Source organism: Hibiscus syriacus, unplaced genomic scaffold, assembly GCF_006381635.1.
Source record: "Hibiscus syriacus cultivar Baekdansim isolate YM2019G1 unplaced genomic scaffold, ASM638163v2 tig00116951_pilon, whole genome shotgun sequence".
Classification (NCBI taxonomy): Eukaryota; Viridiplantae; Streptophyta; class Magnoliopsida; order Malvales; family Malvaceae; genus Hibiscus; species Hibiscus syriacus.
The window spans coordinates 534,399-555,176 of NW_024063482.1; the positions used below are offsets into that span (position 1 = coordinate 534,399).

The window sequence follows — 20,778 nt, forward strand, 5'->3', positions numbered from 1 at the left end:
CTACAGAACTTGTATATAATAATCCTAATCACGAGCTTTGTCCTTTCCTTTCGAATCATTTGGATTGCTAGATTTAACGTAGTCTGACAATACCAAATTATAACACAAAAATTGTTCGAACTACATATTAGTATCGTACTAATATAAGCTCATTTTGACATTTGAAAATCTATAAAATAAAATCGATAACTAAATCAATATCAACCAAACTCCTAACTCCATTATAACTTCAAACTTATTGAAACACTTATTCAATTCCATAAATAATTATTCTCAATATGATTCTTCAACTTTTACCAATTATAAAATCAAACCACATATTTTAAATTCTTTCTAAAATTAATGGTCCTTCACCATTATGATAATTGTACATTAATTACAAAAATTCAAGCACTTGAATAAAATACCCAAATTATACTTCTTCATTTAAGAACTAGCAAATAAGTCCCCAAAGTTTTGGAACCTTTCGAATTCCACCATCTAACCATTAAAATGAATTCTTTTAGAATTCTTCTCAACATTTCCAATTTATTAAAAATGGTCTCTTTCCATTTAACTTCAATTCCAAGCACCCAAAAATATACTCAACATTTAGACACTACTCTTCATCTTCTAATCCATTTCAACTTAAATTCTAAAATTTTCATATTCAGACAACTTGCACTACCTTAAAAGAATCAGTATTCTGTGTTGATATACACACTATAATTTAATTCAGTTTCTTCTATTGAAAACTATACTCAAATACAAATATATCCATATAAAGAAATCCTTTTAATTCATTCTGTACAATTTATGGTGAATTTTCAAAGTTGACCTATAGAATCTGTTTTGTGCAAAATCTGTTGCCCGTTTTTCTGACCTTTCCTCGGTTAAAAATTCATATCTTTTTGTATACACCTTGAAATTTATTATCGTTTGTTTTAAACAAAACTAGATTGATATACAAACACAATATATAAAAATCACCTCGAAATAATTTTTATATAATGTCTGGTGAATTTTCAAACTTACTACCAGATTCCAAAAATCTAAACTGTTTTTTTAACTTCATCATTAGATTTTTCATCAATTCTTACAACCAATTCTTTAAAATAACTTAACTCTTCATAATCCCAAATCACAAAATCTCATCACATAATTATCTTCACCATGTAATATTGGTACCAATTTATAGAGAATTTCATGTAGATTAATTCTCTATCTAATAGCTAAATAAAAAAAAATCAAGTATATTGCTTCAAATATCAAAATAAAAATCCTTACCTATTTTAAGACTTCAACTCACGACCAAATGAAGGAAGAAGCTGAAATGTGCTGCTTCTCTTGATTTTTCTAGTCTTTAATAGATAAGGACACTTGGCATTAATTTAATTAATTGAATTTAAAATTCAATTAATGAGAAATCTCAAAAATACCCTTAATAAATCTTGAAAATTACCAAATGCCATTGTATTATCTTCTAATAAAATATTCCTTGGTCAAAGATAATACAACTTGACTTTGACTTTCGAAATTGGCCATGCAATTTTCAAAAATTGCATTTAAGTCACAAAAATTCCACTGTTCGGACAAATCTGAAAAATCGTACTGTTCTGAGCCAAATTTATCTGATATAAAATATGAAAAATAATATTTCCAACCATTTTCTAACATCCTTCAAATTTTTGTAAAATTTCAGCTCGATCCGGTTATCTGATTTCAATACCGAACTTTACTCTTTCTAGCTTTTATCATAATTCTCGTATCAAAAATATGATTCTCACTAAAATATGTGTTTTAATCCAAAATGTTCACTTACAGGCTAAAATATATAACTCTTTTTAAAATTACAAATTTTGGTCCTTAAACTTTTCAAAGTTTATACTTTAGCCACTAAACTTTCAAAACTTATATTTTAGTCACTAGACAAAATTTGGGGTATTACATAAGATCCTCTCGAGAATCAAACCATTGAAGAAGTGAAGCCTCTTACCCAACGGAATACAACTATGTCAAGGATGGTAAAATAATAGGTGATCCATCCAAAGGGGTAACAACTCGATCTTCTCTTAGAAATATATGTAATTATGTTGCATTTATTTCATGCATAGAGCCTAAGAATATTAAAGAAGCATTAAATGATGAACATTGGATTATGGCTATGCAAGAAGAGTTAAATCAATTTGAAAGAAGTAGAGTATGTATATTAGTTGAAAGGCCTAGTAATAAATCTACTATAGGTACTAGATAGGTATTTAGGAATAAGCTTGATGAAAGTGGTAATATATTGAGAAACAAGGCTAGACTTGTTACTCAAGGGTATACTCAAGAAGAGGGCATATACTATGATGAAACATATGCTCCCGTAGCTAGGATGGAAGCAATTAGAATGTTATTAGCATTTGCATGTTTCAATGAGTTTAAATTATAACAAATGGATGTTAAAAGTGCATTTTTAAATGGTTTTATAAAAGAAGAAGTGTATGTGGAACCTCCTGGTTTTGAAGATTCAAAATTTCCAAGTCATGTTTTTAAATTGACAAAAGCACTTTATGGTTTAAAACAAGCTCCTAGAGCTTGGTATGAAAGATTGCCAAATTTTTTAATTGAAAAAGGTTTTTCAAAAGGGAAGGTTGACACTACATTGTTTTTAAAGCATAAAGGTAAAGATTTATTAGTAGTTCAAATTTATGTTGATGATATAATATTTGGTTCTACTAATGATGTTCTTTGCCAAGAATTTTCTAGGCTAATGCAAAGTGAATTTGAGATGGGCATGATGGGAGAGCTCTCATTTTTCTTGGGACTCCAAATCAAGCAAATAAAATAGGACATCTTCATCAATCAATCTAAGTACGTCAAGGATATGCTCAAGAAGTTTGGACTGGAAAATGGGAAACCTCATGTCACTCCAATGAGCTCATCAACAAAGCTTGACAAAGATGAATGAGGTAAATGTGTGGATGTTAAATTATATAGGTCAATGATTGGATCTTTGCTTTATCTAACCGCAAGTAGACTGAACCTTATGTTTAGTGTTTGTTTATGTGCTAGATTTAAATCATGTCCTAAGGAATCACATTTAATAGCTGTTAAGAGGATCTTTAGATACCTTAAGGACTCTCATAGTTTAGGACTTTGGTATCCTAGAGACTCTAGCTTTTTCTTGCATGCATTCTCTGATGCGGATTATGGAGGATGCAAATTAGATAGGAAAAGCACTTCCCGTACTTGCCAATTCCTTAGAAATATGCTGATTTCTTGGTTTTCAAAGAAACAAAATTGTGTTGCATTATCTACAACTGAAGCGGAATACATTTCTGCCGGTAGTTATTATGCACAAGTTTTATGGATGAAACAACAACTTTTTTATTATGGAATTGAAGTAGGTACCATTCCTATCAAATGCGACAATACTAGTGTTATTTGTCTCACTAAAAATCCCATCCAACACTCTAGAACTAAGCACATTAAAATTAGACATCACTTCATTAGAGACCATGCAACTAAAGAAGATGTAGTTCTAGAATTTGTTGATACTTTGCACCAATTAGCGGATATCTTTACAAAACCTTTAGACAAAGAAATATTTTGGACACTTAGGAGAGAATTAGGTTTAACTTTCCTATCTTCACTTAGTGTTTAAAATAAATTTAGCTCTTTTAAATTAGATTTGAAAATGCTTATAAGATAACATTTTTGAATGCATTCCATACTAATAGTTAGGGGGAGTTTATGATCTTTGGTGAAAATTAATTATATGTTCAAATGTAGTTTAAGGATAAAATTTAGTGATTGAACATGATTAATTTTCAATATATGAGTTGCCAATACCACTAGAGCTAAATTATTTAGCATTTTAAGTGTTTAAAACAGATTTTTGACATTTTTGTGCATAATGTATCAATACACTATGAATGTGCATCGATGCATCCCTTTGAATGTGCATCGATACATCATGAAGATACACCGATGCACTCCTTGAATGTGCATCGATGCACAATGGCAGGCATCGATGCATCAGTCAAGTTTTTGGTTAAAACCCTATTTCTGGTTAAAACCCTATTTCTTCTTCATTTTCTCAAACACTCTTAAACACTCCCAAGCCGCCGTTCGTCCCTCTCTCTCTCTCTAAACTCTCCATTTGCCTCAAATAAACGTATTTTTGACGGATTTCTATCATTTTTCAACTCCAAATCCTGCTTGTATCATTAAATCGTGCAAAACAACATCACATTCCTCTCAATCCAAAATTTTCAAGGTAATATTTCAAAACCTCTGTTTTATTGATTTATGAACTTAGAATTAGTTTTGATTATTTCTAGGATGAACGTTACATCGGACATTGATTCTTTAATATTTAGAAACTAGATTCTATAATCAATTACATCAAAAAAACTAAATTTTTCAAGAATTTCGAGAGAAAAAAATTGTGAATCTTAATTTAATTTTAAATTTGATGTTTTTTGTTTTCATTATGTTGATTTGAAAATTACAAATTGATTTTTCAAACGTTGTTTTCAAAAAAAAATTCAAAAAATTTACCCATTAGGATTCGGTTTAGAGAACCTTGAAATAATGCTGACTCAATTGAGTTTTGGGATTGATTATATTGCATACATGTTTTTCAAATTGCAGGTTACCTATCCCATTTCATTCCTTAAACCATGTCTAATCTAAAACGACATAGGTCCTCTTCAAGTCGATCTAACCGCCCTCCTATTCCTCCTCCACCAAAAAATCCAAACCCAAACGAACCCGAGTTAACCATTCTTAACTCTTGCTTCAACCAACCCATTCGTCGTAGAGTTGATTTATATGATAGGTTCGTTAGTCATTTTCAATCCTAAAAAATTCGAGAGAAACGTATCCCTTCCATTCAAGCAATGAAAGATATTAACTTTACATATCTCCCTGTTCTTCGTTCCTGGAAATTTGATAAATTATGTCAAATTCAGCCCATTGTCTATCAGCAATTAGTTCACATTTTTTACTCAAATGCAATTTGTGTTCAAAATGCTAGTCAAGACGCTACCATAGGTATACGATCCTATCTCTTAAGAGAAGTCCTTTTTATCAATTCAAAAACAATTGTTGATGTTTTCGGTTTAGATGATGATGGGATAGATAATGAAAAAGATCTTCTGGTTACTCCCTATAAGTCTAATGATAGTGTTAGTACCTTACGAACTCATCACGATTGTTTCCTTCATTTGATGATCTCTTGGTGGTTTAGACCATCCGGAGGTAGGTACTCCAAACTTAGAGTCATAGATTTATGGTGGATACATTGTATCCAACATAATAAGAAAATTAATTTGCCACAAATTATCTTTGGTGAGCTTGTCGATACTGTCCCTCTAAAAATATAGAAACCTTAGTTTACGGTTGTCTTCTTTCTAAACTTTTTATTAAGTTAGGTCTTAAGGTCTCGGTTGACTTTCCCATGCCTCTCTAAAACCAAATCAACCTAACTTCCTTAAAGAAAGCCGGATGGAAACAAAATAAGGTAACGAGTCAATGGTAATATAGACCCACTGAGCAAACTCCGAGAGCTAGTTCTTCACGAGCTCTACCTGCACCTAGTTCTTCTCATGCTCCACCTCATCCGGCACCAGCTGCTGACGATGATCCCGAGCTTCAACAACTAATACAAAATATTGACGATCACACTTACCAGACGATGAGCCCGCACCGGAACCAGCACAACAAGATGAACAAATGCCTCCATATTTTCGATCATTTATGGAGTCATTTGATCTGCGGGTTGCTTTCATGGAATCTCAACTGACTGAGTTTCAACGGGAGATGCGTGAACATATAGATGTTCTCACATTTGAAGTGCGATCACATTATCCTCCTCCCGATCCTCCGATAGAGTAGATCTTTACTTGCCATGCTTCTCGGATTTAGTACCTAGATTGATAAACATTTTTGATGTTCTTGGATTGTTTGATTTTGGATGATTATATGTTTGGATTTATGTTTTGGATGCTTAGATATTTGAACTTAATACCTATTTGGTGTGTTTGAATTTTTATCTTAATTTTTGCATCATTTAGACATATATGACCAATTCTCCATTACACATTTTTTATGAATATTGAATTATGATACTAATGGCTAACCTTTCTCTTGATTGTGATCTTAGCAGCTTAAGCTATATTTACTAAAATCAATTGGCTAGAATTTTCCTTTCTTGTTTGAAATCCTTTTAGAGTCTTTTTGATTTAACAAAAAGGGGGAGAATGTATCATAGTAAGGGGAGTAATTTCAAATTTGATTTCAAAAATGATTTTATTAAAATCTTAAAATTACTCAAAAGTTTTTTTATATCAAAAAGGGGGAGATTGTTGAAAACATTTTGATGTTTCGATATAACAAATTAAGTTAAATGAATTTTAAGATTTTACAAAAGATTTTCTAAGTATATTTGATATAATTATTCGAATATCAAAATATTACTCCAAGTTTTTCAAAGTTCAATTTCAATCCTTACTAAAGTGTAAAGTTGTGTTTTATACTTAAAATATTTTTGAAACAATTTTCACAAAGTATTTCGAACCAAAAACGAGCCAAAAATCAAATTTATGAATTGATGCACCGATGCACTCATTGATGCATCGATGCACACACCATTTCGAATGCATTTTATATGTATCGATGCACTGACATGCATCGATGCACTCAGGTTTTTATGAAAACATTGAATGCATTTTATGCATCGATGCACAGACCATGCATCGATGCACTCAGGCTTGTTTAAAACATCGAATGCATTTTATGCATCAATGCACGCACCCTTAGTGCACCGATGCACTAAGTGTTCCAACAGTCAAAATATTTGAATTTTACACTTGATGCATTGATGAACTTTGATTATGCATCGATGCACATACGCTCCTAACTGATTTTATTAATTGTTTTCACACTTAAACGACTATATTGACTCCACTAATCATCCCCAACGTTCAGAATCAATTGAAGGAGTATTTAAACAAGCTTGGGAACCATTGATCAACAATAAGAATCAAGAGAGAATCAAAGAGAAAGCATCAAACCTCAAGTTGAGCAATTCAAGCCGAATTCATTCATATCATCTTGCTTTCAAAAACACTTATTGTGCTCAATTGTATTCTTGAGTGTTCTTCTTTGTTTTAGAATTGTGCAAACATCTTTCCTTGTGAGGATTTTCCTGTAAGTTTGCAAAATTTGTATTATTCTCTTGGGAGAGTGTTCTCAAGAATTTGGGGTAATTCTTGAGGGATTTGTAAGGTTACTCTTTGTCCTCAAAAGAAGACAAATTAGTGAATTTGTGGAAAATCATTAGTATGGATAGCTAAGGTAGTGGACATAGACTTTGGTTGAGAAAGTCGAACCACTCTAAATCGTTGTGCAATTATTTTCAATTTTCTACAAAAGTTTCCACCGAAATTTTAATTGCCAATTCACCCCCTCTTGGCTATATTCGTTGATTGATTAACTCAACAAATATCTTTAAGTGAAAATCATGTTCATCATGCTCAATCCAAACATGTGGATTTAAATGTTCATTTTGTGAGGGAGAAATAGCTGGGAATCAGTTGTGTGTTAGCTATGTTCCTGCTGCTCATTAACTTGCATATGGGCTCACAAAGCCATTATCCAAAGTAGCGTTCATAATATTTCGTGAGAAAGTGAATGTGTGTTTACTTAAGCAAGCAGGAGAAGAAGAAGCATGAAGAATGTTGGAAGACTAAGTGTGTGTATGGTGTAACTCATGCAGACTTACGTTCTCTAGGGTGTGTTGTGATGTAAATGAGCTAAACCTAGGGTTGTTAGGTTGTTCGCTCAGCACGGTTAAGACTGTTGGATATAACATTTTTCAATTACTTCTTGATTCAGCAATTGAGTATTATAAAAGCAATGTAACTCAGCAGACTTTGTAACATCCCAATCATCGGGTCAGTGACTAGAATGTAAGAATTTGAAACTCAGTGGTTGAATTAGAATAGTTAAAAATTCAAGGATTTATGGTGGAATTTTTGGTGTAGGGCTTGATAGCTAATTTGGATTAGTGGAAAGGGCATTATGGTCTTTTCATTTTAAAGGATAATTATCTCCTTTATTAGGAGATAAGCACGTGGATAAGGAGAAAAGTTTGGATCCAATTCTTGCTCTATTCCTCGTGCCCGTGAACTCCACTACCAAATGTAAGTTTTTGTAAATTTTTTGATTCCTTCAATTTTTGGTTTGGTATTGAAATTTTGGGTGTTATATAAGCTTAAGGAAAACTTGTATAGGATTAAAACAATAAGAGAAATTAATTAGGGATATATTTTTAAAATGGGTTTTGAAATTAATTTTTGATATGGTGTAGTTTTTATAATTTTATGGCTAAATTTGACTTGTCAATGGGCTATTGAAGGAGATAGAAAGTTTAGAGTGGATTAAGAGTATGATTGAAAACATGGTATGATTTTTATATGTAAGTGTTATAGTGAGATTTTGTATGTTAGGGTGTCGTAAATGAAGACAGGTTGGTTTGGATGCATAAGTTTGAGTTTAAAGGCTTAATGAGGGATAAAAGTAAGAGAGTTGGGAAGATTTTGGTTTATTTTTGAATTGAAAATGACAATTCTGGGCATGGAGTATCAGTACTGGAAGAACAGTACCGATACTTCAAGGCAAAATCAGTTGAATTTGAAGAGTAGTATCGGTACTGGTTGAGTAAAGTATCGATACTGAGTTGGGAGTATCGATACTAATGGTATGGTATCAATACCATTTCCGAGACAAATTTCCAAAATATCAAAATGGTATCCGTACAAAAAGGGGTATCGATACCATAGAAGGGAAGTATCAGTACTGTAGTGGGAGTATCGATACTATTGAACATGAAATAAGAAATTAAGCATTTCTTTCAGTTTAAGTTATTATGATTGGATATAAGTGATATGAATTATGGTATTTATTTTGATTGTTTGGTGTAGACATTGAACAAATTTAACTTCGGTTAACTCGACGTTATAAGTATTGATCCAAAAGCGTTAAGGTTTCAATTTAAGACTTCAGTGAGGCAAAGTTGAGTGAAACTTCTTCGTTTTGTATTAGAATTGAGGAAGGTTTACGATAAGCCAACCTCAATATTTTCGATCGAAAACCTTTCACTTTCTTTTATGTTATATTTTACAATGTTTTATTCACATTATATTATGTAAGCTATGTTTTATGATTATGTGTATATGATTATGGAAATGTGACCTTTGAACATGTGTATCTGAAATGTGAAAGTGTATATGTGAATAAGAGATACTTCGAATAATGAATTATAATACTTATGTGGTTAAAAGCCCAAGGTATATGTATGAGGATTAGAGGTATAATTGGCATGCCAAGAATTGAGGGTCTATGTGGTCCTTCAGGATAATTATGTGGCACTTCGGTGCAAATTACGAGTTGTGGTGACAACATTAGTGCACAAACTCAATGTACTCAAATACCTAGAGTTCTCAGTAGTATACGTTGGGCATTTGGAAATAAGTTATAAAACTAATAATGTATAATAAAATACATTCTTTTTATGGAAATCCTTTGAAATTCTTATGGAATGTTTTATGAAATAAATAAAGATTTCATATATAAAATTTAGTACTCTTTAGTTTTGCCTCACTAAGTCATCGACTTAATGTGTGATTTCCTCACGCGTAGGTTTGAAGAAATCTGAAGGTTGATGTGTTGAGGGTAGCATACTCCAGTGAAGATCAGATCACGACAAATTGAATGTAGGTTTTATTTTTGGAAAGTTTGTAAATCGTTGGCATGTACTACACGTTTAATTTGAAATGCTTTGATCTATGTTTTGTAAACTCCTACTTTTGTACTTATGCAAATATTAATGTGAATTTTACTATCTTATTTTAAATTAAGGGTTTTCACCTTTTATATTTATGAGTAAAAATTTTAAATTGTTCTTATTTGTTAATTATCTATGATTTGAAAAGTCAATGTGACACCTCGGATTCGTATCCGGATCGGGTACGGGTTAGGAGTGTTACAGACTTAAACGATGAAAAATGAAGATATAATTGCTTTCTTATTTCTCGTATTTCTCAACATTGAAAAAAAGGTTTTGTATTTGATTATATGCAAATACAAAACAGAACAACATCTTGGGCCTCGTTAAAAACCCTCCTTATTCCTAGATAGAAGAAAAAGAGTACACCAAGAGTTGTCACGAGTTTGCACCATCCACATATAGTTTACATAGCTACAATCAAATAGGTCAGCCTCACTAAACTGCACTTGAGGCAAAACCCCAAAAACAAACCATGACAATGAACCAAAAATCATTCACACTCATTCACCAGCATAACAGGTAACAAACCAAAATATAAACCTTGACTTCACACCCACAAAACAAAGCAGCCAACATGGCATCGATATAAAGAAGCTCCAAAGTGACAACATTAAGGAGGAAACAACCATCAAATGCAAAAACCAACAACAGTAAGCATCAAAGGCCAATTAACGCTGCACCAGATTCAAGCATAAGGAAAAACAAGCATCGAAGACCATGGTAACATCGAGAGCTAAGATAAAGCTAACATCACTCCCCTGCAACATCAACAAAAACTCCAAAAGGGATTTACTCTGATCCACAAAACACTAGACTTATAACAACACATTGCACAATAGAATCCTCAACAATCACATTAGTTGTACAAGTTTAGTCTCCTACAATCAACACAAACAATGATTACACGCACCTTGCCATAAGCACAACACATATGAAGGATGCACTAGACTCATTGCTGCCACATAATCTTTTAAATTCAATTTAGTTCAAAATTGAAAAAACTCTTGAAAATTCATTCGCAGATGGAAACAATTCGGGCCATTTGCTATTACACCAGTGACCAATTCTTAAGCATGACATCTCAAATATATAGTTCTCATAGCCTAATTTCTTGTTGAATAGAACCTCATTCCTGAAAAGCCAAATACTCCACACAATCCCAAAGAAAATAACTTCCAAGCGGGCTTAAATGGTCATTTAATTTGATCGGCTGATCGTCCCAAGCTACTAGAAAACCCTTCACATTACCAGGGCAGATAAAATTTACCTTGCACATTGAGCACCACTTCTGCCATAGTCTCCAAGACGACATTCTCAATCTAGTTTACTTTATTTGTAAATATTAAAATTCGAACTCATAATTTATTTTAAAGAATATAATATCTTATCTCACTAAACAAACTGATTGCGGGTACAATGACTATAACATAAAAAGATGAATTTTCACACTAAAAATATCGTTAATTTAAGAATTATCAAATTATATTTGTTATGAAATAAATTTATTTCGAAAACAAATAAAGAAACAAATAATATCTTATCTCACTAAACAAACTGATTGCGGGTACAATGACTATAACATAAAAAGATGAATTTTCACACTAAAAATATCGTTAATTTAAGAATTATCAAATTATATTTGTTATGAAATAAAATTTATTTCGAAAACAAATAAAGAAACAAAAGGGTTACAACTAATTAACGAGATCCATAAGTTAATTACAGTAACTAAACTAGCCACTCAAAATTCTGATAAATCCCCATCTCTAGCAAAAAGATTATACCAGAAATCCATGTTAGTATCCATATCATATATATTTGAACCATAGTCATTGACCGGTTCCAACTTTAGTAATTGTGAGCTTAGAAAGTACTGATGATGAAGTTGCGTGTCCGAACTGAGTATTTGAAAATCAAGGGCCATGCCTGAATTGTCGGCCGACAATACTTCCGACCAGAAGTTCTCATCGATTTCAGACACATGATCTTCATGTGTTTCAATCTTGGTCGTGCACGTGTTGCTGTTGTTTTCGCTTGTGGTTACTGTGGAAAACTCTCTGATGGATTCCGGTGTGGAACCTGGCGTATCTGCGGCAGTTACAACGGCGGTTCGAAAATCCATGGGTGGTTGTTGTTGTTCTTGCTTGATGTCTTTGGATGAATCGACGTTGGGTTTGGTTTGTCGTTTGTTGTCATTGGAACCATGGTTCGGTTTCAGCCTCTTCTTCAAGTGGGTGTGCCACACATTTTTTATTTCGTTATCTGTTCGTCCCGGTAATCTCGCCGCGATTGCCGACCATCTGTAATAAGAAACAAATATATAAGAAAACCAGAATCGACCTGTATTTATTTTTTTATTGTTTGTAAGAAACATGGCGACAATTCTCAACACGGAATCTTCTCAGTGGCACATGTTTTTATGATTATATCTATAACCTAATTAATTACAAAATGGTTATGAAACCAATGCAGATCTGTGAATAAACAGCATCTTCAAACTAGAAATAGTTCAATAGGATCAATCATCTGCACAAGTAAAAATTGATATGAACTAAAAGATGAAACTTGGAATATGCAAATCAATATATAAAACGCTCACCTATTACCAAGCGTTTCATGTATGTTGATAATGGTATCTTCTTCTTCCCTGGTGAAATTCCCTCGTTTAATGTCTGGCCTCAAATAGTTTATCCACCGTAGCCTGCAACTCTTTCCACACCTCAATAAACCTGGTAAAAAAAACGAAAAGAATAACAGAGGATAACATCAGCAAAAGATCAAAAACTAGTAATTGATGGAGATTAAAACCAAGTAAAAGTAAATATATACCAGCTTGTTTGGGGAGTGCTCGCCAGTTGCTACGGCCGTAGAGATTAATGTAATTGATGAGAATCTGATCTTCTTCTGGTGTCCAAGGACCTTTCTTCAGTCCCATTTTCTCACAGCATGGAGCTCTCCCCATTATTTTCTCTCTCAAAGCTTAACAAAGTTGGGCTGTTAGCTCTATAATGGAGATGGAAATAACAGATTATAAGCTCAAAACAACAGTATTTATAGGGGGTATACATGAATACATTAGTACAGAAAAAGCAAAAGTTGGGCTGTACAAGAAAGTCAAAAGAGTCATCATACTAATATAATTTCATACTTTTCAAAAGGTATATCCACTAGATCCATAATTTATAGGAAATATAATGTGCTCGAATAAAACGTGGGAAAATGTATATTTAAATACAATTCAGATGGATGTAATGATTTATGTTCACAGCAGGTGCATGAACTTTTCATGTAGCAGCTCAACTCCAAGCTTTCAACCGGCAAGATAAATTATACATTTAATACCTAAACTATTATCTTTGTTCTTCTTTGGTACCTAAATTTTATTTTTTTCTATTTAAAATCATATCTAACATTTAGTTTAAGTTTTAATTTGCTACCTCGCCGTTAAAAACTTAATGGTAATGTGGACGCGTTACTATAAAGTAATGCTATGTCATCATTGAAAAAAAAAATATCAAATCAGTAGTTCTGTTAATATTTTAACGATAAGGTACCAAATTGAAACTTAAACTAAATGTTAGGTATGATTTTGAAAAAAATAAAGCTTAAATACCAAAACAGAGTAACAGTAATAGTTTAGATACTAAACGTGTAGTTAATCCTAATTTTTTATTACAATTTGCTCACGTTTAGAATTCAAAAAGCTTATTGGAACACAAGAAGTACATATATCGTTATATTAGTTTTAATCGTGCGTGTCTGTATATATATATATATATATTACATATTAATACTAATCTTTCCTTTAGGGTGCGTTTGGTTCGCGGAATGTAAGATTACCAGTGAGAATAAAAGATTACAATGAAATAAGATTACTGAGAATGTTACATTACTTTGTTTGGTTGGTTTGGCATGAATGTAAGATTACAGTGTTTGGTTGAAGAAATAAAAAATTATTGGAATGTATATTTTACCAAATTGTCATTGTTCTATATTTTTTAACAATTGAAATTCTAAATACGTCTATGAAGTGCATGTACATTGTCAATAACTAAAAAAGATTTTAAATAAATATTACATGATAATCACATCATATTATTAAAAAAATAACTCAAACATATGTATATACTTAAAGACTCATACCTCAATGTTTATAATTCTACTAAAATCCTTTTATGGTTATTTTAATATTTTTAATTCATAATATTAAATTTAAATTATAAAAAAATAAATTCAAGGTGGTTTAAATGGGACACTCAATTGTTGCATAGAAATAAATATGAGTTGTTTTTAATCTTTAACAACAAAATGATTAATCCCTCTTGCTTATGGCTTAATTGTGAATTTCATCCCTCAACTTCCTAAACACTGAAAGTTAATCCCTCAACCTTACAAAATCTTTGTTAAACATTATGGTTAAACCTATGCAGTAAAACATCTTTTCGACAATTCCTCAACTAGATAATGACATTAAATCTTTCTGTGAAGTCCTAGTGTAATACCCTAATTTTGTCCGGGTCATTTAAATCCATTTGAAGATTAACGAGATTTAATTTGAAGGAATTTGTGACCGACGAGGAACTAATTTAAGTGATGGATCGTGGAAGCTTGAAGTGTTTAATTGAATTGGAATTGTACACGTTGGAATTCAAGATATAAATCGAAGCCTAAGTATAATCCAAAATCCAAATGTAAGTGTCTAAGGTCCATTTACAAAACAAGCCCAAATCGGGCCTAATTACAAGCAACCTAACCCGGAGCTCAAGAACATGCCCAAGTTCAATCCAATTATAGCCCAGATCCGGTTGCAGCTACCCATATGCTTCCAATAGATCGTGTATCCCACGTGAAGGAGACACCCAACAACAGACTCCTCCCACGTGCACCCAATATGAAGCACTCATCCACTGCAGCAGATCATGCCTCCCAAGGAAGCCCAAGCTACTGCCAAGCACCACGCCGTGAAGACTGAGACATGGCCCGGCTGCCCATGCTACTGCCCATACTCCACAGCGCCTAAGTGTGTCCCACGTGAAACGCATAACCGAGCGCCCACATCAATGTGAAGCAACACTCCCACTGCATCAGTTTGTGCCTATCACTCCACTTACAACCTCGAAAACCCCAACAACATCTCGTGAACCACGTGAAGACTCGTACCCATGCTTGCTGCAGCATAATAACAAAACTGGTGCCATTTCCAACTCGGCGTGGAGCACGGCCTGACAACCCATCGGCATTACCACCCACGCCTGCAATACAGAAACCAAGGCAACAGAACACAAAGGACAAGGAAGAGGAACCATTACATTGGAAGGGGATGAAGCAAGAAAGTAGTTTTGGGGGGAGGGATTTTGGAACGAAAAAAGCAGTGTAACTGGAGAGGGATTTCCCCCGTATTCGAAAGCAATGTAAACGGGGAATCCTTCCATGATTTTGTAGAGTATGAAAGGCTATAAATCATTTTAAGGTTGTTTTCCCGATTTCTTCATAAGTTTTTTTCTCGTTTTTATAATCATTCTAAAAAATGAAGAGCTCTAAGTGAAATGACATCCAAAACTATCATTAGAAACAAACCCCAACCGCACAAAGCAAAGCTTTTCAAGAATAACAGTGAAGAGAGTAAAGCTTTTACCTTTGTCGAGTTGTTACCGGTCCCTGTGTGATCGTTGCTCGGTTAGAATCCTTAAGCTTGCATGTGATGATGGGGGCCTTGGGATGAGGGTTTCGACCGAAAGAGTGTTGGCCATGGTTGTTTTTTAGCTTTTGGTTTGTTGTGTTGAGGAAGAGATAATGAGGGTAGAGATGAGAGAGCGGCGTCTTGTGGGAGAAGAAGTGGTTGCGGCTGGGGGGAAATGAAATGAATTAGGGTAGCTTTTACCCAAAAATTATATATGCCTGTGTCAAAACGGCAGAGTTTAAGAGAACTAGGGGTCTCATTTCACGCAGGGGTTATCTATTGGAGGAGACATTCGAATTTCAGGTTTCATGCATTTTAGTACCTAAACAGAATGTTCCATGGTTTCAATTTTGCACCTTATTTTATGCGTTTTAATTTTAGACATTTAACCTATGAATTGTTGCATGTTTCGTTTGAGTCCATAAATTAACGTTTGCATGTTTCTTGCATTTCTGGTTTTGTTTCCATGTTTTTTTTGCGTATTTAATTTCAGTCATGTGGTATTGTATTTAATTTCTATTTTTTAGACATTTTAATTTTAATTTTCGTATGTTTCGTTTTAATCATGTTTATGTGTTTAGATTTTATTCTGATTTTAGTCTTTCATGTTAATGTTGCTTTATTTCAGTTTCATTGTTTACTCATATGTTCATTTCAATTGTTATTTTGTTTATATTTTAGATTTAAAAATTCAGTTTAAGGTGATTTGGTTATTAGTGTAACATGTATAGTTTTTCATAGTTTGGTATGTTATGTTTTTTTTTGATTAAGGGTAATATTTTTTAATTTTAAAATTGTCGGAATGGCTTCTCCTAACTTACTAAGAGTTGTTTTGGCAATTTTAAATTAAAATTGTATCCCTCAGTAATGCCTAATTAAATTTGGATTAATTACTTTAAAATTTGGGAATGAAAGAAAGAAATATTCGGCTATTTAAATTTTGAGAAAAGATCATTAGAACTCACCTAAAGATCTAGTCTCGATATTTTTAAATAATCGAATAACCTTTATCTTTCTAATGACTTGGTAATTTTACATATTTTGTGCTTTTCAATGTTACAATTTGCATTTTTGTTGTTTAAAGGGATTATTAATCAAATTAAACTTGAACTTATGAAATTTGCTGCAAAGACATTAATTAATCGACTAGGTACCGATTTAGGGCATTATGGGGGTGCTAATCCTTCCCCACACGTAACCGACTCCCGAACTTGGATTTTGGTAACGTAGATCGTAAATTTGTCGTTTTAATTAAAATTAATTTTTATTTAAAATGACAAAATGTTTGTGGGTGCCCAATCACACCCTAATCAAAGATTGGTGGCGACTCCTCGAACCATATGTTTTTATCGTAAAAGGAATTCCAATTTTTTGAAACAAGAGGTTTTCTAAAATTGCATTGTTTTAATTAAAATTAATTGAAAAGAGAATAACTAAAGATGATGCGGTTTTCCAAAATCTCGCCCCCGCTCCCGTTAAAAATTGTTTCGACAACTTGGCGACTCCGCTGGGGATTTTTTTTAGAGAGTCAGGCCGATCGTCGATTAATTAATTATCTTTGCAAACGAAATTTATAAGTTTGCTTTAATTTGGTCTTTGATCCCTTGTTTGTTTGAATTGTTTTATTACATCTTAATTTGTAATTGGTGATGAATAATAGTTGTACTAATGTGTGTTCTACATGTTTCAGTTTTCTGACCTTCGTTTAGTCTATTGTTTTTCTTGGACGAGGCAAAATTATGGGTTTCCCCTCACTGTCGTTACAACCGTTTCGATATTTAGAGCCTTCTTACTGTGCTCTGTCCCGTTAGGTAGGGGTGAACGCTACGCTTACGTGAGAAAAATTACTTTCTCCGCATGGGCTTTAGCAAGTAACCTCTGGGTACATGCCTTATGTTTACGAGTGAAACATTGAGTTTCCTCGCATGGACATAGGGAAATGTATCCTCTCGAATTGAACTTGATCCGTTTAAGCCTATAATGGCGAGGATCGAGGGTCTGGCAAGCCAAGGGGGCACCAGCAAAGGATAATTCGAGGACCCTTTTAGAAATACTGAAACTGCCCATCTTATGTTGAATCTCTGTCTGCACACGAAGGGGAAACTCATTCTAACCTTTTCCTCGAATTTATTTTTGCATAAGTATGAGAACTAGAAAAGCATGCGGTTAGGTTTTATATTTTCGCACAAAACATGTGAATTAGATACCATGCGGTTAGGATCTTTTATGAATGACAAAACATGTGGGTATCATGTCGGGTAGGATCTAAAGCATGATTGGGTAGCCAGCATGTGGGTAGGTTTATGTGATGTTTACGGTATCCACTATCTTGTTGTTATCTTATGGTACTAACCTTTTCGTCTATGTCTATTTTATTGTGATTTTATTGCATTTGCATCCTCATGTCATCGAGGGGTGTTAATTCACAAGTGATTGACTAACAAGAAGGCTGACCATATGAGGCAAGAAAGTCTCCCTATGTATCAAAACCAGGAGATCCAGAGATGTTCAAACGATCCATGAAGGACACCCGATGAATGAAGAGATCTGAAGCTGATTGAAGAAACTGTAAAGGCCAAGATGTTGAGTTAAGGGATAGATACAATTGTACCAAGGACGAGAAGAGAATTCATCAAGACGAGAATGTCATTCATCAAGACGAGAATGCCATTCATCAAGACGAGAAGGCCATTCATCAAGACGAGAAGACCATTCATCAAGACGAGAAGACCCTTCATAATGACGAGAAGACCCTTCGCAAAGACGAGAAGACCACATCGCATGGAAGATAAGAATGAAGATTTCAAGATTCAAGACATCCGACGTCATCAAATGTGATGGAATACGCCGACAATTTTGAAGGTGCAATACCAGATCCCATGAAGAGTACGACTCAAGGAAATGAAGAGATGAAGACTCACAGTTGTATTTCGAGTATATGGTGTACTTATTGAATTCTTGTTGTCTAAGTGAACGGTTGTTCTATAAGTGGTCACTTTCGGGATTAGCACCTCGTGCATTTGCATTTGCATTGCATGTATTTGTCTAAGTATTTTACATGCATTAATTATGGAAACACGGAAATAACTTATGAAAAAATTTTGTTCAGTAATAACAAGATCATTCATTCATATTGTTCCTCATCATCGTGAGCAAACAAATGGAAGCAAGGGAGCATTCTAATGAGAAATCACAAGATCAGCTGCAAAGAACAGTTACTCGGGTTACAACAAGATAAAAGGAATCAAGCATCGGGTTATCTGCAAAGCGCATCGAATCAAATGATCCAGGTGCTGGCAACCAAGGCTGTTGGCAGAGAGGAAATCACTGATAAAGGACACCATTCTCATCAGAGTAGTGCATCAAGAGTGATACTTTGCCCCAGAGCATCTAACTCAAACCAAGGGAAGAGCCTCGTCAATTATGGGCAGTTTGAGAACGAGTTCAAGTGGTTGAATGAAGCCGTTAAAAATATGAAGGTTGTTAATGCCACTAACAAAGAGTTAGAAGCCAGAGAACTCAGTTTGGTCCCTGATTTGGTCATCCCACATGAATTTAGGGTGCCTAACTTTGAAAAATATGACGGCACCAGTTGCCCCCTAATTCATCTGAAGATGTTTTGCAGAAAGATGGAAGGGTACTTAGATGATGATAATCTGTTGATTCATTACTTCCATGATAGTCTTGCTGGGCCAGCTGTGGTGTGGTATAACCGTTTGAACAAAGAGCAGATCAAGACATGGATCAACCTAGCTGATGCGTTTCTAGGGCAATATCAATATGTTAAAGGCTTAGCCCTAAAACGTCATCACCTTCAGAAGATGAGGATGAAAGCTACTGAGAGCTTTAAAGAATATGCCCTAAGATGGAGGGGAGTGGCAGCACAAGTTCAACCTCATTTGGTAAAAGAGGAAATATCACATATGTTTCACGATTCTCTTCCGGCTCCTTTCTTTGAGTTAATGTTGGGAAATTCGATGAATGACTTCAAGGATCTTATGTTGGCTGGAGAGTCAATTGAAGATGCAATCAGTAAGGGAAACTTGAAAGTCACTTCCAAAAGCTCAAGAAATGAAGAGCGAAAGGCTGGTGAGGTGAACGAATGTCACATCCAGAGCTCTCACAACCGCAAAAGAAAAGGGGCGGTTGGTTGCTCGAGTCGCCCAAAGAAGGTCCTACGATCAAAAGATACTCTGAAGGTGTTCCAAATTCCTATCTCAGATTTATACCCACATTTGATTAAATATCAACATCTCAAACCGAAACCAATGAAATTACCACCAAACCCTTCTGGCCACAATTACGATCCAGATAGTGTCTGTAATTTCCACTTAGAGGCATTGGGGCATGCTACAGAGAATTGTAGGATGTTGTTCAAGGAGATAGAGAGGCTCGTTGAAAATGGGACATTGGCACAAGAATTGGTGGAACAATGGATGACGAGCTCGAGTGAGGCACCACAGCCTAATATGTAGCACCTGATCGAATCAAACACCACTGCATCAGAAGAATAATGGGGGCATCCTGACTGCACAGAAATCATTTTGTTCATCGTGAAACTTTTTGTCATTTGCAACATCTTGTTTGAACATGTTTTTGTCATTTTTCTCAATTTTTTTAAAAGGATTTTTAAATGAACTTACGTCATTTTCCAAAGGTCATGGGCAATGAATCAAGTTTTAATCTTGTAATTCTTTGAATATTAAATGAGTTAAAGGTTGTTTTGCTACTTCATTAATTATATGCTTTTGAAAATAGGCAAGATTAGACCTTTTATGTCCCATCCAAAGCCGAAAGAACCATTGGTGGACTCCTTACCCGAAATAACACAGAGACTAATCATTGACATCAATTCCCCAACCTTAATAAATCCTAGGGGCATGACGAGGACCTTTCCTGCAATAAAGACAAGATGGAGTGTAACAAACCAAGGGCATGCGAGGACTACGTATAAGAAGAATAAATAAAAGGAATCATTGAAATAATTCTATCATGCATTAATTATATTATTTTCATGTAGATAAGGTTAATCCTGAAAATTCGTCCCCCTGGGGATACTTCTTTTACGAAGACTTCCATGTATGAGATGATGAACAACTTTGTTTCATTTATCCTTATATATATATATATATATATATATATCCCTTGTGGTCCCCTTTTGAGCCTATAGTTTTTTTATGATTCAACCCAAACCAAGGATCACCCTCCACACTGGAGGGTAAAGGTAAAGAACATCTGCTCGCACGAGTGAAGATTATCAATCCGGATTTCGTTACAG

General features: G+C 34.0%; 1 protein-coding gene across 1 annotated transcript; it reads right to left on the minus strand.

Moving 5' to 3' along the window:
- Positions 1 to 11,546: 11,546 nt before the first annotated feature.
- Positions 11,547 to 12,837, minus strand: LOC120188825 (transcription factor MYB14-like). Its single transcript, XM_039192216.1, has 3 exons — positions 12,650 to 12,837; positions 12,420 to 12,549; positions 11,547 to 12,120 (listed from the first exon to the last, which is right to left on the minus strand). The coding sequence occupies exons 1-3, from the start codon at positions 12,780 to 12,782 to the stop codon at positions 11,562 to 11,564; spliced, it is 822 nt and encodes a 273-aa protein (XP_039048147.1). The 5' UTR covers positions 12,783 to 12,837; the 3' UTR covers positions 11,547 to 11,561.
- Between the last annotated feature and the right edge of the window lie 7,941 nt (positions 12,838 to 20,778).